The 25441-nt window shown below is 40.4% G+C and overlaps 1 protein-coding gene across 1 annotated transcript; it reads right to left on the bottom strand.

Annotated features, from left to right (window-relative positions):
- Window positions 1-2154: 2154 nt before the first annotated feature.
- On the bottom strand, window positions 2155-18313 carry lrrc38b (leucine rich repeat containing 38b). Its single transcript, XM_044024822.1, has 2 exons — window positions 16751-18313; window positions 2155-3719 (listed from the first exon to the last, which is right to left on the bottom strand). The coding sequence occupies exons 1-2, from the start codon at window positions 17376-17378 to the stop codon at window positions 3472-3474; spliced, it is 876 nt and encodes a 291-aa protein (XP_043880757.1). The 5' UTR covers window positions 17379-18313; the 3' UTR covers window positions 2155-3471.
- Window positions 18314-25441: the final 7128 nt, after the last annotated feature.

Raw genomic sequence — 25441 nt, 5'->3', positions numbered from 1 at the left:
TTTGTTTTATTTATTAATTTATGTTTACCAAACATTGATATACAGCTACACATATGGTTAGTTTGACAGCGTCTGTTTGACATTTTGGATTTGAATTTAGCTCCAGCGACAAGGTCACACACTCTCCTCTGTCACTTCATGTAGAGTTGAGCCATTCTGACATTTATCTGACAAAACACAACACTTCTTTTTCTTTTAAGCCAAAAACCTTCTTTCTGTCTTTAGGCGTTCCGACAATGCCCAGATAATTACTTCAGAGGCTGATGAATAAATTAATGCTTTATTGTGAAAGATATAATAGAAAAATAGACATGAATCTGAACTTTATACTGTCGATAAATCAACAGTGCATGCTCTGATGTGCTGATATTTGTTACTTAATAAAATTATTAAGAGAAATTAAAATATCATGCGAACATTATGTGTCAAACTAACAGCTAAGCTAACATAATAATTTGTTAATATACAGTAACTACACAGTAGTTGGAAATGATAATGATATGTATATAAAAAAAACAAAACTCCACACCTAGATAAATAGTAGCAGCGACCGACGCAGTTCCCTTATTTGTGTAAGAGGAGAACTTCACCTCAAATGTTTGTTTGCTCCCCTCAAACTATCATGTGGAAACTCACGTGGATTCACAAAGAAAGTCTTACATGTCAGTTACTGACGTTCCTCACTGACTCCCTCACTACTCTGAGATGCCACGAGTATGAATTGAATATGTCGTCAAAGTGTCTTTGTGTCATTTTAAATTGTGGCAAACGTGTTACACAGATACAGTAGAAACATTGGAGGATGTGGCAATTTCAGCACAACACGTAACGACGCTCATTAATGAAAGCACACCGCGACACTACAGGCTGGTGCCCGTCTACAAGTCTACAAGGATCACAATTTGATTCATGTGAGATCTTTGTGCTTTTTTTCTTCTTTTTTTTTGAAGGTCATATTAATGAAAAACAACGAGAAAGGAATGAATGAATAAATAAATAAATAAGGCCACACATATTTCTGCAAAATGTGCTTCAGAGGGCATCACATTCTGGATTGAGAATCATTATATAAAGGGACATAAACATTTAGAATTGCTTCTTTTGTTCAGCACACAGAAATGATGACTTATGTCCATGGCGTTTTTTTTTTTTTTCTTGTCCTCTGCTTGTTTGCATTTTTCAGCTTAACATTCTTTCTGCTTCATAACTCAATTTTGCCAAATTATTCATGCCTTACAAGTGCAAAATGAGAAGCAAAGCAACATATCTTTGCATTCCAAATCCTAATCATGGGGGATTTAAAAAATACAGGATGCAAGTAACAATGAGTAACACCCATGTGTTATTTCATTTAGACTGTACTGTAACTGTGACTGTACTGACACGCATGTGAATGCAGATGCAGATACATAGCACATTTCGCAATGAGACTTCTTTACAACAAGATATTGGAAGATTTTTCCTAAAATCACAATGAATTGAGTTAGAGGCTACATATTCAGGAAATCTGAAATACAGCAGTAAGCATGATTTATTCCTCAAGAATGTAATCTCTCTTTTTGTTTTAAAAGGGCCTTCATTTCACTCCTGTCTCTCAAAGAAATCCTTCACCACACAACAAAACTGTCTTCTTCTCTTCTCAAATTGTCTTTTATAAGTGACCATATGTTCTCTCATGTTATGTTTTTTGACACAGTAATAGTTAGTCACATTAAAGTATAGAGCTCTGGTAGACGACATCCCATAACATGCTGTTTTGCGATATCTTAGCGTTCTATGGAGTAGCATGAGGAAAGGTTTATCAGCTAGTTAGAGATGTCTACTGCAGGTCTGGAATAATGTCTGCGCCAGCTGTTTCCGTACCTTTTGAAAAGCACCACAGGGACATGATATGGGTCTGTTATATTCCGACTGTCAGCCTCTGCGATATATTGCTCAATCTCTGTGGATTTAAAGTGCGCAGTGAACTCTGGCAGCTTGAAACTGGTGCTGGCGCCCTTTAATCTTTGCAGACGCTTTTCCTGCCACTATGTTGGAGTTACACAAACTGAGTCATGTCCAGAGCTCTAGTGAAGCAAAGTGTTTGTTGGCTTGTAACAAAGCTTGAGATGTTCACCAACCCAGAGACCACAGTTCAAGACTAGCTGTTCCCCTAACCATTTGTGCTTGAACCTAACCACAGCTCATTCACATTAATGTAATTTTGCTTATGAAACATAAAGAAGAATGCACTTTAGTTGTGTGGTAATGTAATTTTAGGAAACTTCAGTCATTAGCTGATGACAATGACCCTGAATGACCTTCGCAGACATGTTCATGTTCAACACACTTAAAAGCCTGGTATGTATGAAGCCAAGTAATACTGCTGGTTTAGTCTTTCACAGACTGGAAGAGAATGTAAAGCTTTTTAAATATATGTATATACATGTAGAATGTGATTTGGCTTTAGTGTTGCCCTCGACAGAAGCTATCACGACCTCACTAAAAAAACTGCCCCTTACAGCAAACCTCTCCTCTACCAAAGCCTAATATTTGGCAGATGACAATGAAACCAGTCAACATGATGTATTAAGGGGCTTGCCAAATTTAGGTTCACTATTTTAAGTGACACAATGTTCTACATAGATTCTATTTTACAGCATATTTTGCCATAGTTTTCAAGATTACATTGTCAAAGCTTTATTCATGTCTTCCTACACAGCTTACGGTTATCAATCTAAGGAATATACTGTATACCCGCTTGATTTGTATATTAGTTTGACTCTACAGTGTTTTCTATTGTACATAAATTTGTGATTATATAATACTGAATATAGCGCTGAAACAACGTCCCAGCTCAACCTGCCTACAGTACAATATCCTACAGTATCACCAAACCAAATCTCGCTTCAGTGTCCGAATCCTTTGTGTTGGACTGACTTATTTCACGTGTCGGAGGAGGAGGAGTTTGTGAATCACCTTTGAATTTCAGTGACTGAGGCCGTCAAAAAAACACGACGTTGTAAATTGCAGGATATATCAACATGTCATGTTATAGGCAGTTAAATACTGAGGTCAGCAAGGTCAGTGTTTTAAATGATATCCAACCTTCACTAAACGCTGATGTCAGCGGGATTTAGATGCCACAGTTGGATGTAGGATTAGAGTGCAACAGAGCTGCAATTGCGATTACACACACACAAAAAAAACAACTTTTACTCTTTCAATACAAAGGAGGTAGAGGTCTCTCTTTGTCTGTCTTTCTGGAGTGGAGCTGGGCCTCGCTACTTTTCTTGTCAGGACTTTGGCTCATTCCTTGAAAGTGTCCTTCAATAAGATCTTTTTTAATATGTCCATGACGACAACAACAGTACTAGGGAGATCCTAGTCACCCAAAGTGGAGTGAAACTTGTCACGTGGGGCGCACACTTTCTCCTGTGTCCCCTCATCGCTTTGAAGTCCCGTGACGGCCTTAAAAAAAGTAAAACCTCTTCACTCTTCGCTTTCCTCCTCATCTCCTTTTGTGCCTTTACTCCAGCGCTGGAAGCAATGAACTGTTGAAGCCAGGAAGAAGCTTGTCATGATGGCGACCACAGACACCGAGATGCCGGAGAAAATAATGATGAGCAGGTCTGTTAGAGTCAGGGTCGCCTGGCACTCACGGAAGCTGTCCTTCGAGAGCTGGGTCAGTGATACACGTCTGCCATCCATGGGGAGGGAGCACTCCATGCCGTCCACTCCTGCACCCAAACAGGAAACAAGATTATTCAAATCAATTAGATTGAGATCGAAAGTAAGAAATGATATGTTACGGAAGAGCAAGGTAGACATTCTAGCAGAATCTTAAAGGTCCAGACTCCAGTGTGTAGGATTTGATGGAATTTAAATGAGTCTAATCCACTTTATTTATAGAGCACATTTAAAGAAACAAGACCGTTGCCCAAAGTGCTTTACAGTCACATTAAAATAATATAAAACAAGTAAAGTACATTAAAACTGAACATCTCACATTCACAGGGCTATAAATGCAGCCGTTCTGCAAATAGCCAACAGCTCACACTGCATTCAAAGGCCGAGGAGAAGAAGTGCGTCTTAAGACGAGCTTTAAAGACAGGAAGTGAAGGAAGTGAAAGTCTAACACGAACTGGCAACTCATCCCAGAGTTTGTGTGCCATGGATGCGAAAAGATCAGTCCCCTCTGAGCTTCAGCCTAGTTTTTGGTACATTCAGAAGCAGCTGATCAGCAGCAGATCTGAGGGACCGCGATGGAGCGTAACCCTAACCCTGCAAGTCGGAGAGGCAGATTGGAGCAAAGGCCATGCAGCCGTTTGAAAGCAAACAAAGGGATTTTGAAATGGATCCTGTAATACACCGGAAGCCAGTGAAGTGAGGCCTGAATGGGTGTTATGTGCTCATGCCTGAACCAAACCCAGCAGCATTTAGGACCAACTGAAGCCTGACTAACCCCTAAAAATAAAGTTGTGATGAAGACATGAATCGCTCAGGGTTAGGGTCTAATTTTCACTAACTGGCTTATTTTCTTGTATAACCTAGCACTTGGAACAATATCTCATGCTGCTCACACTCTGAATTTATCAAGTGGGTCTATGCTGGGCCACATGGTTGGTGTAGTGGTTAGCACTCTTGCCTTTGCAGCAAGAAGACCCAGGTTCAAGACCTGAACAAGCATGGAGTTTGCATGTTCTCCCCATGTGTGCGTGGGTTTTCGCCGGGTTCTCCGGCTTCCTCGTACACTCCAGACTAATATGGGGTACTAGGTCAATTGGACACTGAGGTGGCTGTAGGTGTGAGAGTGGATGGTTGTTTGTACCCCGTCTATTGCCCTATGTCAGCTGAGATGGGCACAGTGGCCCTCATGTGGAGGATGCTGTTCAATGCTAGTAGTTTCTTGCGATATAAAGAATATGAATTCAACACAGCAGTGTCGTTTTTCATCCTCCAAGTGGGTGCTGATTTAATAAGTGTGAGGTTGATCAGAGGGCTGAAGCTGCTCTGTGCGTACAAATACACCCACATTCAGCATGACTGCAGGTGCAAGTCATAATGATAAGAAACTGAAAAGCACAACAACACTGTAAATACACTGTACACTCTGCTGCTACTTGATTTACTGTACAGGACGTTTCATAATTACTATCGTGTGTTCTGTTTTAAAGGCAATGCGTTATGCAAGCTGCTCCCACAAGTTTGGTACATGGTTTTGGACCAAACGTGGTTTTAAATCACTTTTATTGTATCTGCCAGCTAAAAGCAAACCTGTTTGAATACAAATATGACTCCATTAAATCTCAAACGTTTAGTTGTGTATCAGAACAGGAGTCGCTCTGGGACAAGGGCACCTTGACCGGAAGCCATCTCTAGATGAAAGCATGATAAATCAGTAAGAAGTGCTTTCCGTGTGTCTGTCACATTCACCTTGTTTATTGTTCAGACATAATTCAAACAGAAAAGGACAATGACGTTGTCTTACTGGACTTCAAGGGTACAAACGTCTTCCACTGAACCTTCTCTTCCAACTCACAATGAGGCTGACTTTGTCTTTAATTTGAAAGAAAGGAAATATATGTGTCATGTGTCTGCTTTTATACTGCTACAGATGATATGCACTGTGGGTTGCCTTCATACTGGCAATGTACTTGAACTGGACATATTGATGGGAATGTTAGTTTTTGGTGGGAGGAAATGTAAAGCATTGCTGATGTGGGTGTCCTCTTTCAACATCGCAAGGTTTGGCAGTAACATCAATTCTGGGCTCGACAGTACAGTATGATCTGCTGTATAATATGGAATATCTTTTTGTATCGCTGATGTTCTTTCATCACATCTCCTTAATTCAGTCTTCACATGTATTACCTCACGTCTGGTGTTAGAAAAATGAAGATGTGCAATAAATGGTTGAACTCAACTAACAATGAAATTAGATTTGAGACTAATGTAGAAAGTATTTGCTAGAATTAGCCAGTGTTGTAATGTAATAATGTAATGAAGTATAGATTTTATACTTCATTACATGTATACTTTGTACAACATACATGTATCTGTACTTTATTACCTGTATTTCCTCAATGAAATCAGAGTTGGTCATGGTCTGTATTTATATAGAGCTGCTCTACACTACAGTGTATTGCCATTCAGCCATTCACACATCTTTCATACCCAACATGGGGTTAAGTGTCTTGCTCAAGGACATGCATAGACTAGCAGAGCCAGGAATTGCACCCACAACCTTCCAGTTGTAAGACAACTCGCCCTACCACTGAGCTACCATGGCTCAATCCTAATTCCTCACTTTTTTTAATACTTTTTACTTTTACTTCTAAAACTTAAGTGTGTTTTATATCAGAATATGACATTTAATGAAGTAATTGTCATATACTTTAAAATGTTTCCGTAAGTAATATTATAAAAAGTGACTTCAACTTCTACCCAAGTCATTTTCCGGTGAGATACTTGTACTTTTACTCAAGTATCCCTTCTTGGTACTTAACAGGACAAAGGACAAAAAACAAACAAACCTGAGATCAGATTAAAAGTGTTCCATGACAATGGAAAAAAGAAATAATGGAAGTTAGTGATGGCATGGAATTGGTATCCATTCTCTGCTGATTGACTCTCTACAGTATTAATTAGGTTTGTAACTGAACTCCTTAGGAGCTTGATAAAACTTAGTGACACTAATCCCTTAATACAAGATACACATTCTCACATTTCTATTAACATTCCGTTGGGAGAAGACAAGATACACAAAACACAAAAGGTCAAAACTACAGAAAGGACAAGAAGAAGCAGTCAGAGAGCGCAGACAATTTTACCTGCTTATAGCTGTTACCATCCTACATAAACATGACAAAATGAATCCTGATGTGTTAAGAGGTCGCTGCGATATATGCATCTTAACTTATTAAATGGAACATGCCATGTTAAATTGACATTTCAGCCAAATCTGTAATCTGGAAAAGATTGAGATGAAAATAATCAGAAAATTAAGATTTTTTGCCATTAATGGATAGAACAGTGACGTGTGAAATGGGGGTAAAAATTAATGAACACACTAAAGTTAAGCCATAATTTAAATTTAAAATGTGCCTTTCTTGTTTTTGTTACATAATTGTGTGATGCATTGGTCACATGGTTTAAACTTTTCCTCGACTGTACAAGTATTGAGAATGTTCAACTGAGATAAAGTGAATATTTTAATCTTTTTCCAGTTCAAAATCTTAGGGCAGTAGCTTTGAGGATTGTGAGAGACTTACATTCTAACCACATAACATCACGTGACACAACAGTAGGACACTAATGAAATTGTCATGCATGACATTCATCTTATTTATTTTTGACATGAGCTAAGCTTTAATTCCAAATGTAAAAATGATTAAATAAAAACTAAATACTCCTAAGATATTTGGGCTAAATATCTTAACAGTAAAAGTTACTGAACAGAACGTAGTAGTGCAGAGGCAAGGATCTTGTTGTTGTTTTTTCTTTTGCAATAGTTTATATGTGATATGTGTCAAACCAGAAAGTAATCATTTCTCCGTGGGCCATGACCTTCATGCCCAGGAGTTGTTTTATCAAAATCTGTCCTTTCCTTTTTGAGTTATGCTGCTCACAGTCCAAAAACAGAATACAAACAAACAAGGTCAACAAAATAACCTTCTTGCTGACGGTGATAAATTATTAGTTTTGGTTAAGTTACAATATTACTTTCCTCCAAAGTAATGCGTTACGTTCTAATACAGAGGGATGAACTATAAATCATGTTAAACAAAGCCAGGCTTTCTTTCACTGAACATTATTGATGTGATTTTAAAGTTACATGTTACAGGTTGTTGTAAAATTTGTTTTATTACTTTGTTACATGAAAAATGTAACTTTTGTAATGTGTTACCCCCAAACACTGTTAATTAGGATTACCAGCCTTTTTCATTCCTTCATGAAAACATCCGGTCATGGCAAAAAGTATAACTGAGACCTCAGTGGAACTTGTGTATCATCATTTGTGTTCTTTTTGTTTTATTCTTCTCACTGTGTATTATGCAGACTTCATCTGGGCTTACTGGCAGAACCAAGCATCCGAGTGCTTACTGGACAAGCTCCACAGAAAACAGAAGAAGTTTTGGATCAGCATCAGTTCAAGTGATTCAGAAGCAAATGCAGCATCAAGGGAGAGGCTCCAAACTGATGAGGAGCCAGGACCAACAATCCTGGTGGAGCCAGAAGACAGCACACTGGTTCCTGGCGTGATTATTCTAAAGCATTTTACCTTATGTCAGGGGAGACGGGGAGAAAAACACACTCAAAGCACGTCACAGAAGGAAACTGCTGAGCAGCATGCAAGTATAGGGCCTTGAGGAAAATAGACATTTTTTAACTGTTACATTTCCAACAAGTACGTTATGAACTCCACATGGCATCTAATTGTCTCAAAATAATAATAATCACTCTGTATTATAATAAATATCTGTGGTTTTATGTATGCTACATATATACAGTTGACAGAGGTGACCTTTTTGTAAATGATTGTAAATAAAAGCATTTTAAGTTAAAAAAAAAAGAAGAAGAAGAAATCACCTTTAGCATCATTGCCATGCGCCTAAACTCATTTCATTACATCTGAAAAGTCAACATATTGGAGAGCCATGCTCTGCCAGAGATGAATGAATTGTATTCATTATCACAGTGCACTCATTGTATAGTGAAGTAACCCATCACCTCAGAGATTTAGCCTTTGCCACTGAGACAGTGGTCGCTGGTCCTGTCTGCCCTAGATGCTTTGATTAATAACCCGCTAAGAATGGAATTATCCTGGTGAGCGCATGGCCTCTGCAGGAGTTACAGCATTATCACATTCATCATGATCAAGAATAACACCGTTGTTAGCAAACAGGTCACTGGGCAGAGACAACAGAGGGAGGATTATTAATGTTGTTTAACCGTGCGGCCCTGAAGGCATTTATTGCACTTTTTTTGTATTTTAATGTTGATTTATGTTTCCAGATGGTAACTGCATAGTTGCTGCTTTTTTTTTGCATTTTCATTAATTAACATTTGTCTAAACTAAGCATTTTTACCAGTTTGAATTATGACATCACTTCCTGTTATAGCATTTTGAAGGTACTGCCACTTCCTGTTTGGCTGCAAACAAAGCAGCCATGAGACATGCTGTCCGGAAATGATTGTTCTGGTGAAAAATCAGAGAAGCAGAGACGTAAGTTGATGAATTCAATGCTAGAAATGTTAAAAATGATGTTTAGTGTGTGTGTGTGTGTGTGTGTGTGTGTTTGAGTTCAAAACAATGGTAACAATCATACCAACAGCTGAGTTAAGCAACATACAGTACATTGATTGTTTTGTATGAGTAACTTTGATAAGTTTCAATTAAGAAATCTGACAATGGTTTTGTGTTGTTTGGTTGCTCAGTTTTCACCTTATACTAACTTACTTTGTTGGCTATGGCTAAGCTTTATGCACCTTGCATATTAACATTTGCTGACCTTCACATTGTTGGTGATAAGATACACTTTGTGTGTCTGTCTGAAATTGTACATGCAGTGTTCTTTCCATTTAATACAGCTATGAAAAACTTAAAAAGACATGGATTTAGCAAATATGGAGTTGTCCGCATGACAGTTATTGCACAGTCTGACAAAAGGAGGAATTAATGAACAGCTGTGTTATTTGGCCAAATGTCGAACATCATGAAACAAACAAACAGTTTGTCATTGTTAACATTGTCTGTGAGAAAAATGAGCTTTAACTGAGAGAGAGAGCGAGAGAGTGTCCACATTTACTGTGGATGTGGCCACAGTTTAAAGATGGAGGAAACCTGAGGCTCATATGGAAGAGCTTCCATGGTTACAGACATTTATTGACTATGATTCACTTTCTGTCAGACTCACTTTTTGCCTGTTCCTTATTGCAACCTATTCCCTTTTAAAATATGCTGCGCACTTGGCCACTGAATGAATCTCAGTGAGACCTGCCAAAGAGACACAGGAATTACCATACTAAAGAGATAAATGGAAGACGCACACACTCCCTGCCTTGAAAACATCTAGTGTGGTGGAGTTTCACTTCCTCTCAGCATTTATTTATTTATTTATTTATAATATAATAATAATTGTTTTGTGAAATACAAAGTAAGATTCATATGTATTGAGTGAATGGACGAGAAATGACAGGATGAATTACTGCGTGAAAGAAATGACTTTGGATGAATATACCTGTAATTTCATTTGGTGCCGATTGGGTAAAATTTCATGCTGCGATAATGTGCATGGAAAATACTTGAGCACCAATTCAGAGTCTGCTCCCAGTACAGTGGTTTTCCTCACACGTAAAAAAAAAAAGGGGGGGATATCTCTCCATCTAAATTATTATGAAAGCTATTTAATTAACTGCTCATAGAGGTAAAAGCCAATTAAAGAATATAGAAAATTAGTGAGGGGATGACTTTGACGTTCATAAATGACCCCAAATGCCTCCATGATTACAGTGCGCATGTGTGTGTGTGTGTGTGTGTGTGTGAGAGAGAGAGACAGGCTACTGTGCAGTAATGTAACAAATCATGGCCTTACACTATCAGGTATGTCAGCCCACACAGCTATGTTACATTCCTGGCACAGACAGTTGATGGATTACATTAAGGATTACAGGCAGCCGAAGGACTGGGCTATCTGCTGTCCCGGCCGTGATTGATCCACCTCTCTGTGACAGACTACTATTGGAGGCTTATTTCTCCCCCCCTCCCTCAACCACACACTGTCTGTCCAGATTAATCTCCACACCAATGGCAAATGCAAGATCACGACGATATTCCTGCAGGAGTTGACTTTCATTCTAAGGTGTTAATTACTCCCAAGTCACTGCCACCTCGAAACTCCTCTTAAATATTCCATTTCGCATAGTGACTCTCAAACTCTGCCTCTCCTACTTTATTTAATTAGATGAATTGGCCACTCCTCTCCAATACTCCTGGATGTAAAAAAGTCATATAAAGAGGGTATGAGTATATGAGTTAGACAGTGTGTGTGTGTGTGTGTGTGTAAAATGACTGCACTAAATGACGAGAGTTGATATGACAGCGTGGTGAGGATGCATCATTCAGGAGGGAATCTCTTTAGTGCGGAGACTCAGTGACATCAGCATATTGAAAGTGTCTCACCACAAAAGCAAAAACAGGCGATGTTAAAAGTTGAATAATAGTAGTTCATGAAAAGAGTCACAATCCATCATGGTAAAACGGCTAAATAACACACAGGTCTAAAGGGAATTATCCATTTTTCACAGTGCTGCTGCTGCTGAAATTATCTTCAGCTTTTGCCTCTTCACCTTTTTTTTATTTTTTTTTTTATTTCTAACACCGGCAGATTATGCGTCTCTGCGTCTGAGTGCAGCAGCTGCTGATGTCACGCTGTGTAATTCTGTCCACTCTGCCAACACCATCTCACTCACATCCCAACTTTAAATAAACATTAAATTAGGCCAAGATAAAAGACGCCGCCAGCCCGTGTTAATGGAACGGATATTTTCTCAGCGCATGCCCATGAATAGTGAGCAGAACAGTAGAGTCACGCGGGCCATCGAGCGTGTGCCAGGCAAAGCTTGTGAGTGTATTTTCTGCACTGTGTGCTAACAGGTCTCTGGGGAGCGACTCGATAGGCTGTGAAGGAAAATTCTGACTCTGGATCCGTCACATGAACTGCTTCTCTGTAGTGAAACTGCTCAGGTCATGTCTAACGTTGATAGCGATGCCTCAGTCTCTCATGGGAGTCGGCCTGCCCCTGTCCTGTAGGCAACTGTGGCTCCAATTACCCCGGCCAATGTGCTGTAGAACTGTGTCACTCTGAATTATACATGGCCTTTGTTCATCCTTAACCCAAGAGCACTGGAGACAGGAGTGGATCATGTTTACACTCATCCGTCAATTAAAACATTTATGAACCTGATTGGTGGCTAAAACAAACAAAAACAATGAATTTATATAGAAGTTATAATGTGCTATAGATACTTGGCTGAATGTTTGTGTCTGTATATGAACATATGAATGTGTCTTTTGACATCTTTGGTTGAAATTATTTATATAGTGTTTTTTACCCTTCATCTATCCATAGGGAAATGATGACGATGATGATAACCATTTCCTGTTAATGAATGTGGTTATGTGAAGGCACACTGTAGTTAGGTTGCCCGGTTAGAGCTAATAATAGATTGTTTCTCATAAAAGCTGAGCACATTCTCTGACATTCAGATGTTTTTTGGGTTTTTTTTTCCTGTACAAAATACAGAAATGTGACATTTCCCATGGTTTGCAGAAAAGTTCAGTTGCAACTTATTTTTTTGAGGGAGACTATTGAGGCTGACAGGTAGTGTGTCAATCTGGCAGTCAGTCAGATTTAGATGTGGGACTATCGTATCCTGCGGTGCATAGAGGAGAGGAAAGTAACTGATGAGGAAAGAAATCTGCTTTTCTGTTGAAGAAAAGTCCAGAGTTTTCCACCCACTCATCACGGTGACCTGCAGTAATCAAAGTTATGCAAACAGAGAAGTGTGCTGCTAGTGAACTGTAAAACACAGGGGAAATCAAGATGTGAAAAATGGAATGGGAATTGGGTTTTACGGCATTGGCTCCACTGCTGCTACATTATGCAGGCCACCACAGAGGGACGCCTGGTGATCGCAGAGCGAATACGTATTAATAGAAATGCACTTTTCCTTTTTTTTTTTTTTAAATATCTTTTCGATTACCTGTCAAACTGAAGTCTTTTACCAGAATCAACAACAAAAAAAAGAAATGGACAATTTTTTATCATTAGGAAAATAAAGATACGGCAACTGACATCAGGACATTAAAGTGTAAATGGAAATGAATGGGAATATTTTCTGCTTTTTCTGCTATTGTTTTGGTTTGTGGACAAAACAAGGAATTTTTTCAGTTTGGGAAACACCGAGCAATATTTTCTGACATTTTATGGACCAAACATGTACTCAATTAACTGAAAAAATTCATCAACACATTAATTGATTATGAAAATAGTCCTTAGTTGCAGCCCTAGTGTCATTTTAATTTTATTTCATAATCTTTTTTTGGAAAAAAAATGTTCCCACCTGTGAGAATTTCAATTCTCCATTCTGTTGTAGGACAATACTGTAAAGTCGGCATGAACCTCGTTTATGTTTGATAATAATCAGTGATGCAAAACAGACACGATGATGATGTGATAACGTAGAACAGAGCACTCGCATGCAGTTTGAAGAGTAACTTGAGTCTGGATAATTGATTTTTTTTTTTTTAATAATGAATGAGATCTTGAGTTCGAACACCCACAGTGGCGATGGTTATTAAGTCGCGACATATCGAAAGGCGTATAACGTCACTCTCAATCACGATGAGTGCCCATCTGATATTGTGTAACTACTTCTGATGCACAGATCATCACGTTTTTCCCCCCGTGGAGACCTCAGTCATTGCATGAATGAGGTCTGGCAGTATGACGACGCTCATGCTTGTAAATCTAACTTCAGCGCAAGGCCTCCTTATTTGTTTCTGTTTGTCCAGCAGTAGATTTGAAATCCACAGAGCGACTCTGTGTGACACGTCTGTGCTCACATCACATCCATAATTCACGTGTCAAGTGTCTTCAGCAAACACTTGACATGTGTCAAATCAGGGAACGAAAGGGATGTGTGATAAGCACTTGCATGGCATAATCTACAGAGTTATTGGTGAGCGTGGTCCTGACAGAGCGATACTGTTGTTTCTTTCATTCTGACCACATGGAATGACCACACTAAATGAGGCGAGCCTGCGAGGTAGTTCGGGCAGTCAACTCCAGCTGCATTTCAATATCCCTTCGACATGCCTCATATACATTCCCTCTCAATCTGCATAAATGTCCCCATCTCTCCCTCTACCAGTCAGTGCTACCGCTGCCTTGCTGCTCGTGCTGCTGCTCATGCTTTAAGCTCCACCTCCATCCACCTGCAGGCTCCGCGGGGTGTTTTGAGATATTTGCTCATCACTCCTCGATCTATGTGGTTAAAGTGATTAAATTGGAGCCTGGGTGCCAAAACCTAACCAGTTGTATTCTGATGCGTTAAAAACGTGACTTGTCCGACTGAACTGAACCCAGAAGTCAGCGAGTGAGTCACAGAGAAAAATGGCTGAGAAAGTGCAGTGAAAATTCTAAAGTTCCACAGACTGCAGACAACAACTTCAAGTGTTTTGGGAGAGGAGCTTTGACAAGAGGGCTGACAGTAGGGGGTGAAATGTATCCGTGGCATTATTATGGTCTGCTCTTGCTCATTTTTTTACTTATTTACAGACCGGAGCTTTTACTGTAAGTCATGCAGTAGTAAAAACAAATACTTGTTTAAAGGACATATACACTCATCAGTGCATTAGACAAACAACTGTGTGATCTGCTACTGTGTGTTTTGCCATCCATTCTGCTGGCATTATTAGCATTACAAAACTAACATATTGAATATTAAGCATGTATACCTTGTCTGTCATAAACTGTGACCTTTTAAGTCCTTGCGATGACCAAATCCTGGTCCTCATGAGACAGAACCTAATTTCTAAGCAACTGGTTTGAATTGTGGTGAGGTTAAGGTTACAGTTACTGCGTTAATGCAGTCAACGCAGAGTCCAGTGAACGCTGCGCTAATCTGTGCATTTGTATGTGTGTATGTGCATTTTTCAAGCCAGTGGGCTCGACTCTGGGGTCGTAAAGCAAACACCTACTGATGGGGATGTAAGGGCTGCACATGAGGTGAGATATGCATTACTAACTCAATTTGAGAGCCTGCATACACTGGGGCCAGTTGGCAGCTGTGCCTGGAGCTTGGCTTGGCCTTTGGCATATTTTCTGTGCTGCTGATGTCTGCCTGGCCAGCATTGCTAATGCACTTCATTATGCCATGCAACTGACAACACTTGGGTCCCTTGATTAATGCATTTGCAGCCTCACACTACATGAAATACTGTATATGTACAGTGCTCTTGCCGTTTGATCAAAGTTGCAGTGTCTTTTTTGGGGGCAAACATAGGAGGAGCAGAGTGGACTTACAGCCTGGCCTAAATGTATATATTCTTTTGAATAATCAGCAGTTTTCAACTTTCTTTTATAAGGGAGCTGAATTGAATCTTTTTTTTCTGGCCAGATCACAGTTAGAATTTCGATCTTATTTTAATCTTTTGTCCGTTTCTTTTAAGCAAATTGCAAAATGACATATGAGGGCATCTACACAAAGGTGTTTAACCCTTCCGTTACCATCCTGTCGTCGCCAACAGGATTTGGCATGCGTACGTCTCATTACCATAACTCCTAGACCGTTTGTGGTATCTAGAAAATGAAAAAGCTAAGGACTGTCGGACTGTCTAGGGTGGAGCCCGCCTTTCGCCCTTTGTCAGCTGAGATTGGCACAGCCCCCCCTACCCCGCCCCATGACCCTCACGATGAAGCGGGACTTTTGCGGAACGACCACAGACGAGATTCACCAGCGCATCAGCTTCTCAGTACCATAATTCCTAAATAACTCCTTGTCACATCTCATACATATAACAAAACCTGTTTCCAGTAAATACCAACATTTTACACTGTAAGCAACCTGTCAACAATGTCACAGTCGCACTCCTCACCTGTAGACCTGAACATGATGTACCATACTTACAGTATGAACACTGTATTGCACATACATACAGCACAGCACACTGAGCCACAGTCAGCTCCCTAATGAAAATAAAAACACTCACACTTCAAACTTCCCTACGATCCTATTTTCCCTCTCACTTTGAACAAACGTGTCTGCTAGTAAATCTAAATATGATAACAGCACGAGTTAGTAGTTGTATGTGCCTGAACAGTCAGATTGTTTATTTTTGACTCCTCAGCTCCCACGTGCTGGCTTGCACTTAGGCGTTAACTGTGAGGACATTGATAGTAATACATCTACAGCTGAATTAATCTCATTAGAATGGCTCTAAATAACTGACATTTATTAAATTGTAATGGTTTGTGTTTTATATGAAACTGTGATAGCTTTGACAGCGAGTCATGAAATCATATCTTACCAAGAGTATACTGTAATAATTCTACAAGGACATTGCCCATTGAGCTTTTCTTATGTGCTCAGAAAACACCAAAATTTCAGCCCTGTTATCTAACTAAACCCTTTAGGCCCCCATCACAGTGACAGACAGACAGTCTACAGTATGGGCCTATGATTTTCTGATTCTTCCTTGGGATTTACTGCTGAATTACACTGTCTACCAGTGTATTATATAAGTATTATATAAATATAACGTGCAAATTGATCACAAGTACCACGCAAGATGGAGGTCAACATTTGTTTTCTATGTATGCTTCATTGTAAAACCAGAAACCATGTTAGCCAAAATACTTCATGTGAGTTTTTTCTTTACAGATACTGCCTCATTTTGAATTTTGTAATGAAAAACATCTTTTTGGCTCTCCCTTTTAAACAAGTGCTCGTGCTGTCTCTGCTATTGCACTGTCTCACACATTATAAGCTATGGGGGTGGAGGACAAACGAGACTAAATTAGAACGGGGGAAGGAGGTGATGGGGCGGTGGAGGGGTTTTCTCTTCTACAGTGAAAATATTAATAGAACAGAGAAGTGTCATGCCAGTGGATCTGCCATAATATTGTTGTACGCTGTGCTTGGATACGCTTTATTTGGGTCAACCATATGGAAATGCCAAATGCAAATGCCTCTTGCTACTCACCATTTGGAAGCTTCTGACTGTTCTCCATCAACCATGTGAACAGGTTGGCAAAGTTGCAGTTGCAGAGCCAAGGGTTGCCCTCTAGCCTCACCACCCGCAGGGAGGGCAACTGACTCAGCGCCCCCACTTTTAGGGTAGACAGTGCATTACGCTCCAGTTCCAGTTCTCTCAGAGAGGTGAGGCCCAGGAACGCATCCTCACTCACCATGCTAAGATACGGGTTGTTGCCCAGTCGTAGTTTGATGAGGCTTCGGGACTCCCCAAATGTCCCCTTGGGGATTTCAGTCAGGTTGTTGCTGCCCAGATCCAGGAACACCAGCCTGGAGGAAGTGCTTAGTGTCCCCGGTTCTATGTGGGAGAGGGAGTTATTCCGGAGGTCCAGGTACACCAAGTCACTGTACAGAACCAGGAAATCCGAGGGGATGCGGGGTATCCAGTTGTCAGCCAGCAAAAGCCTGCGCACATCCAAAGGGATCTCATTGGGAAGACGGGTCAGCCCGCGGCCGCTGCAGTCCACAGTGTGAGGATCGGGGCACAGACAGGTTGCTGGGCAGTTTTCCCCCCGGGTCCATAAGACAGAGGACAACAAGATGAGGATAGGTTGGAGCCAACAGACACATGGCAACATGGTCAAGGGGGTGAAATGAATTGAGAGGAAAAGAGGCTTGGGTCAGGGCGAACGGGAGAGGGTGGGGGTTGACAACAAGAGGGTGAGGGTTAGAGGGCAGGAGATCAGGACAAGGGAAGGGAAGGGGAAAGTGAAAGGGGGTGAACGGGGATCAATCCCTGTGAAGGAGCATCCTGCCGTTGTGGAGAAGAAAATCACCCCAAGGACTGTGAGTCGGCAGAGCAGCGGTGAACGCTATCTTCCAGGAGATCATGTGGCAAGCTGCCTGGATAGAATAGCAGACTGCTTGCTTTGAGAGAGCATAGAGAGGGTGATAGTAAGCAGTAGGGAGTGGGAGAGCGAGAAAGACTGAGCTTAACAGAGAGGGGAGGGTAGCTTAAGAGAAGTAAATAGACACGAGCGAGCGGAAAGTAATGAGAAGCAGGGGGCACAAACAAGGGAGCGGGGGGTTGAGGAGAACGCTCTGTCCGCCACACTACCTCACAGTTGATCTGGCAGTGGTGACAGACAAAGGCAATAAGATCTGTGACACAAAGAGATATATGCAGCTGTGATTCAAGCATGACAAGCAGAGAGTAACATCGTTGCATCCCTCCATTAGTCCAAGGTCTCTGTGCAGAAAAGGCTCACAGTCTGAAAGGAGAGAGACTCGCGGAACATCGCTCAAGTGTGGTAAAGGTTGCCTCCCCCTGATTATTTCCTCTCTATCTCCCAATGCCCTGCAACATGCTGTGAAAACATGGCACAGCTCAATGTTACGCACTCTCCAGCACCGTGTCAAGGCTGTGTGGCTGTGGGTGGAGAATCCAAATGTCCAGGGAAGGAGCCTCAGGGATGTAGATCACAGTGCTGAGCTGAGCACAGCCATGCCAGTCCAATGTCTGCCTCTGAATCCACCATGGTTTATCTCATGCCCTCTCTCCCCTCTCCTTATTTCCAAGGAGGCGTGTCTGAGCCACGCTGTCAACATGTGATGTCACTTCCTCCAGTGTGAAGAAATGACAGTCAGTTGTATCTGTATTTAATCAGATAGACGACATTTATGTAGTATGAGACTTAGATTACATTTATTCATGTTCATTCATTTTCATTAAGAAATATTTTGTCTTTGCCTTCCATACAGTATTGTTTAATTTTTTCACATGCATTTTAATTATTTAAAAAAAAACAAGTGTGAACACAGTTTGTTCTTGATAGAATTTTTATTAATTGTCTACAACTGAAAAACTTTATACAGACATTATACAGTTGTTTCCCATATTGCAAGCATTGGAAAAGTTTGGCTTGAAAAAAAAAATAAAACACTTCATAAAGAAATTTTCTTTATACTGATTCATTATCCTTGTCATTTAATTATTTTTACGACCTCCATAATATGGACAGTTAAACAGAGGTGCTGTGAGTCTCAAGGCATAGGACATCCGATTTGAAAGGTGTATTGAATTTCCACAAATGGGATTTGCTCTAACAGGTAAATGGAATTAGACCCAAGGTTGTTGCAGCGGTGGGGTGAATTACATCCGAAGAGATGAAATGTCCAAGAAAGTAGCATTGTCATGGATCGTTTAATGTGTATTTCCATGAAGATAATACTGTATATCCGCACTGTGAATTGAATACATTAGTGAGTGCACACACTTGTATGCAAGTGCATGCATACGTGGATGAAATTACAAACATACACAACCAGGCACTTGGCAACAAAATCCAAGTCATTTCATCACAGGTAATCTAATAATACTGCTCCTTGCTCAAGGCACTGACTGAAGTCAGATACGTCTGCAGCGTCATCAGTGATGTTGACTTGGTGCCGCAGGGAACGGAGAGAGAGCACCACTTTCATGAAAAAAAGCAGATTTTGATTACAGTCAGCGTATATCAAATGAAAAACACTGCAGCAGCTTTAGTTGGTTCCAAGAAAACACATTTCAGTTTCCAAAGCTGCAGGATTGCTAGAAAAATGTCTAATTTTGACACTGCCTTGTGACATCTCTCCAGCTTGGAAATCCTGGCTATGAAAAGTATCTATTGGCTTGTGTTTCAACAACCTTATATGTTTTTTTTTTTTTATTTTTTTTTTTTACCAAATTCGGGAACAACATTCCGTCGCCTACGTGTCTCTGGATAGGGAGGTTTGGCACTAAAAATAATAAAAAAAAATAATCCTATACATTTTCCTTGAGAAGAACACATTCCACAATAAAATAGCTGCAGTAAAATATATATTTTGAAATGGATCTTGTCTGCAACGGTTAAAGGCGACAGTTATGGAGGTCTACTTACATATATTAACTTGCTTTCATGGTTAAAAACCTCCTAATCGCTGCAAACGAGCCGATCAAAATATCTCCTCACTGACGCTCTCGTCAGCCGCGCTGTTTCAGACCAAAACCACACCCCCAGAACGTGGACTGTGTTGTGATTGGCTCAGCCAACGAGAGCTTTCCCACTGTCCTGTGATTGGCCAGGTACCTGGAAGTGACGTAATAGATAGGCCAGCTCTCAGATACACAGCTCCCCCTCTGGCACGGTGGATGCTCTGCATCTCAGCAGCTACAACGAGAGTAGTTCTTCTTCTTCTGCGGTTGAATGTACGCAACCGGATGTGCCCGGATGAGTGCCGCACCAGGAGGCGCTACGATGGTGAGAGGAGTGGTGAGGATTTCTGATGACGACATCAAATTAAGGAAGTGCCAATCCGCTTCGCAAAGCCCAGGAAAACAATACAACACTATTTTCTCAGCAGTGGCTGAACTGTTGTTCTGAAACTTTAGGGTTTCATAAATGAGGTAATGACGCAGATAAACACACAAACGCAGTGTTAATTGGAGCTTCCGGTCTATGTGGCCTTTAACATTTATTTATATTCTTGGCCATTCTCAAAAAATCTGCATCTAATTAACATTCATTATTAGTGGCTTTCACTGAGGACACAACTGATGATAAAGCATCAGCAATGCTACAGTAAACTTTATGGATCTCTAGGGCTTAAACCTCCATTAATATTGTGAATGTAGGTGCTATTTTTGCTATACTATTCTTTATTGTCTTCTATATACCTGCCCAAAACCTGCAGATTATTAAATTATTAGCTTGGCTAAATTTGGATCATGATGATGTCAGTTAATAGTGTTTAAATGGATTTAAAAATGCACTAAAATAGCAAAAGACTATTGACTGACACCCCTTTTAAAGTCTCGTAATGATGAAATATATTGTATTTAGCTATGTATCTAAAAGGATGTGGCAGTCAAGGTGAAGACTATAAATACATTGTTTTCAAGTCCCATTTTTCTCTAAAACCCTTGACAGCCTGTGAAGAGAATGGATGGAAAGTTGCTTTCTAAACAAATGATTGCAGAATCATTTTCATCTCTTGGCAGCAAGACGCATCAGAGGAGTGGTATAGATAAAAAAGATAAAAAACATATCTTTATTCCTGTGGTTTGTTACTATAATGACACTAAATGCTGTGAGTCAACTTTGTTGGTTGTACTGTAAATATGGGGAAAAAAGAGCCAGGTAAAATACACAATGAATGACTTTGATGTTCATTCCCATTCCACATGTTTTGCTGATTGATATCCAGGGTTAAAAGGCTCTTAATGAGTTTCTCCTTAACTCGACTTCCATTGAGTGGATAATTATCTCATTACTGCCCCCTACCCACCTACAGTCTCAGCTCAAGCACAAATTAAAGAACTGTAAGCAGAGAGTCAAATGCTGACAAAATGGGGGAAAAAGGGTAGAAAAACATCACTGCGGGTTATTTTTTGTGTGTCACAACCAATAGAAATCAACAGCGGTGCTCCCAGTGTGCTCAGTAAATGTGGGCCCTCAGTGGGAGGGCCCTCCCTATGGATCAGCCAGTGTGAGTGCAGAGTATCTAAGCACTCTCCCGCTGCAATTAAAGAACAGCCCATCAATAAATGATGAATGTCAAACACAGCATGATGTTTGACCTGGTAAGCAGACTGGTATCCAATGTAGAGTCATGGTAGCAGCAGGGAAGGAAACAAGGAGTGCCATGCTGGAGACACAGAGGGAGAGGAAGCGAGAGGATGTTAAGAGGACCCGGCTGCAAATGTCACCTCGTCCCTTTCAACACTTCTTGGACTGTGGTGGTGGACATTCAAGATGCAGCGGCAGCTGTCTCTTTATAAGCCATCTGATGACATTTGGGATTCTGGGCAGGCTGCCCTGCTTCACGGCAGGAAGTGGGATAAGGGACCGGGGTGTTCTGTCAACCAAGGGCACGGTAAAAATGGATGTCTCCACATCATCGCAGCCATCATCACAGTGACACCAAAGAGTGTTCATGCAATGCAACATGTTGTTTCCTAGATGAAAAAGACATCTTATCAAATGTGAAAGAAAAGTAAGACCACACAGACTTTTTTAAGTTATTGTCTATAACTTACTGCCTAGCCCTGTCCTTTTTAGCCCAAACCTTCCACTTCCGTACAGCCCAGATTTCGGAACTGCACGCAAAGAGCATGTTGGGTGTGCTTGGACAGCACCTGCACAAACTGAATTTACACTCCATGGGTAGGTGGAGTATAAGCCCGGTTTACCAAGCAGAAAAAACAAAAGAAGTAGCCGGCAAGGATAGTCATCTGAGCCTCGACCTGGCAACCCACGAACCGGCTGACACCCCGACTCCCCTGCCCGACGGGCCTTTCATCTGTGAACCAGATGTGTCTGAGGGAGCCGTAGCATTGTTCTCTTCTTCTTCTTTAGTAAGAATGCATCCTATTCCCTGCATCCAGACTTGATTGACAGTACCGCCACCTGATGGTAAAGTGGGATACTACAGGACCCTGATCTGCGAGTATACCAGGGTCCGCGATAAGTGGCACAATATGTGACGCGCACCTCATGTGCACGGCATGTGCGCCAAGTATACCAGGACCTTTACCCTAACCTCACTAACACTTGTGCCTGGTTGAGTTGAAAAATTTACCAAACTTACCAATGGTTCGTAGTCACGGGTTGACCAAAATGACCCATAGATATGTTTCAGTTGGAGGACTTGTTGGTGTTTTGGGTGTGTCCATGTCCCCAATAATACAGTATTTTAGCTTTGTTTATAATGTATTCACCATCATTACTATTAAAAGACCAGAAGGCCTATTCACAATCGGGAACGATTCCTTCTGTTGCCCATTTTACCAGCAGCGAGTTGCATGAGATGAGATTTATTTTTGTTTTTCTCTCTCCAACTCATTCTCAGTCCAAATCCACAGCGGTCCACACACACTCACTGTGTAGAGTTCCTTCCTGCTCTGTACAACAATAGAAACCTTCTGTCCACTTATATTACACAATCATACCCACAAAAAAAAAAACACAATACGTGCTGTATCTGATATCAGATGTTCCAACTTAAATGACTTCCAAGCCACATGGAGAGGATCCAAGTGCATTATGGGTACATAAACCCTTTTCCATCTGTAATTTACAGAAAGATAAACATACTGCAGTATCCCCATGTTCCTTGGATTAAAAACATTCCTTGGCAAACAAAACTGTATTTCAAAATCCAAGGATAAACAAAAATACTAATCTAAGAAGCTACACTAAAAGTAGATATCTTAAAGGATACATATTTGACACAACAAGGGCCATTATTAGTGTTTCAGTTAAACACATGTGATATAGTGAGGATTTAAGTGAAATTGTTGTTCTTTTTCCACATTATTTCTGACGTGTACTGCACTGAACTGCGAATACAATTAAGCTGATAAAGATAAAACTCTGATGTCAAAGTAATTTTAATCATCATGAATAGAAGGATAAAAGGTATAAAAGAAAGTAATAATTGAGAGGGTCAATTAGTTTTCACCTCATCCATAGACATTTAAATTTAAATGCTCCATCTGGTTCATCTGGTCACTTTCTACCCTGAAGTTGAAACACCATCAGGTGATTACTGTAAATGACCATGCGACAAACTTTGATTTGATGAGATTATTGCTTTCTGATGTCACCGTAATATTTTAGACTTAAAGTGACATGATCTCATTCCATTTCAGAGAAGCCATTAGGTTTCCCTTCACACTCTGCCACTGCATATGAGAGAAATCCATCAAAGCCACACATCATATAAAAGTTGATTCCTTTTTCCAGATGAAAACAAAATGATCTATGGATAAATGCAGATGGCAGAGCTGCAGACACCTTACTGTCCCACAGATTCAAAGTATTTCAGTAAAGCCCTGTCTCTGGTACTCATCAATGTTTAAACATATGGCCTCACACAAAAACCTTGAGCAGTCGGTCACAAACAGCTGCAGCTGAGAGGCCACACGTACAAATCAAAGGCTTCCTTGCTTGACACGATCAAGTCGGATGTTGTTTTATGTTTGACTCAAAGCTCAAGCAGAAAACATCAACATCTGCTGTGTGATTAGGAGCAGAATTATATCAAGGGGGCTGCAGGCTGTAAATCTAAAAAAACCTCAAAAATAGAGTGAGAATTACAAAGCTGCTTTCATATGGATTATTTATTTTGGTCATAAAAACACAATGATTTCTTTATTTTGTTGTTTCCCTATCAGTAATATAATATTCCAAACTAAACTCTACTTTCGGAACATATTTGGTTATCCAGCGATATGTCTACTTCAGAACTTGTGTTTTCGACTGGGAATCCAGCCTCTGTATCACATAATACTGACAACATGTTGTCATTCATTATCAAATTTTACTACCTGAGACACCTAGAGTTCCGAGATCTACATCCAGAGGTCAGTGTAGTATTCCCATTTCCATATAAAGCTATAAGGTTGTGGAATTAGCTTCCCCTGGAACTTTTAGCACATGATTTTACCAACTTTTCCAGAGAAATCAAAGCATGGTTTCCTAAGAAACTGTGACACAGATCCTGTCTTATTTTCTATGATTGGACAAACTGAATGTTTTATTGTTTGTGTGTAAGGATGAAATGAATCTTATATTGTCCTTGTCTTATGATGAATTTGATGTTGAGCTTTGGGATTTATGATGATGGTACTTAAGGTACGTTAACCTCATCAGTGGACTGGCGAACTGTCCACGGTGTACCCCGCCTATGGCCCTATGTCAGCTGAGATTGGCACAACATCTCCCCGCACCTCATCGGTAGAAAATGGATGGATAACCTCATCAGTGTCAGTGAGCCAATGAGCTTACAGCATACCGTTTGACTGAGATCTAATGGTGATCATGATTGACTGTCTCAGGTGGTGCAGGAAGTTAGAGACAGAGTTGTAGCTCATTCCCCACAGGAGGAGTGGTTGAGAACATCTAACACTGAAAAGGTTTTAATGAAATTGTTGTTTAATAATCGGTATTGAAGTCTAGATACCAATATCAATACCATATTTTTAAAAATCAATACCCAGCCTGAGTTGTGAGTGGGCAGCACCGACTGTTTTATTACAGCAGACCAAGCTTAACGAGACAACCGATATGTCCGTGTCGCCACTGGGTCTCGTTCCTCAGCCCGTGTTGTGTTGTGTCATAATAAGCAGTCCTGTTTAAGACAAGAAAAACCACAACAGGTAGTTGAACGTTATTCATACAGAAAAATGCCCTTCATTTGTGCCATTAACTGAGTCATCATTTTCCTGTGAAAATGTCAAGAGACTAACAGAGTGAAGGCTTATAGAGAACCAATATACAGTGAATGTGGATGGTGTCGTTTTTCTATCACCATTATACTGAACAATAAAATCATAATGACAAGTTTAAAGTGTCTATTCCAGCTTAAATGGAGTAAACATGGAGTAAAAAAATTGCTTTTCCTGCATTTTCCACCAGGTAGCAGAACAGTCTCTTTTTTATCACCACTCTATCATCTAGCATTCACGATAAATTCTTTAATTTTGCTGAATAATAACGATGAGTTTCCAGTTTTCAGACTGGTGCTCAGTCTACATGTTAATTAACAGCTGTTAGTGATCAATCCACCGTCAGTGATCAGTGAAATGTGGCAGCCAGAGACTGTGTTTTAAGGCTTTTTAAGAATCGCTTGCTTGCTTAAAACAACTTTCAATTATATGGTGCACACGTTTACAAGT

Source organism: Solea senegalensis, linkage group LG4 (genome assembly GCF_019176455.1).
Source record: "Solea senegalensis isolate Sse05_10M linkage group LG4, IFAPA_SoseM_1, whole genome shotgun sequence".
Classification (NCBI taxonomy): Eukaryota; Metazoa; Chordata; class Actinopteri; order Pleuronectiformes; family Soleidae; genus Solea; species Solea senegalensis.
Note: the sequence above shows the minus strand (reverse complement) of the source record. Positions and strands in the feature narration are given on the sequence as shown.

Coding starts and splice junctions, on each gene's coding strand:
- lrrc38b (XM_044024822.1), bottom strand. CDS start 17,378: ATGTTGCCATGTGTCTGTTGGCTCCAACCTATCCTCATCTTGTTGTCC. Junction 3,720..16,750: donor CAGTCAGAAGCTTCCAAATG/GTGAGTAGCAAG, acceptor GTTTGGGTGCAG/GAGTGGACGGCATGGAGTGC.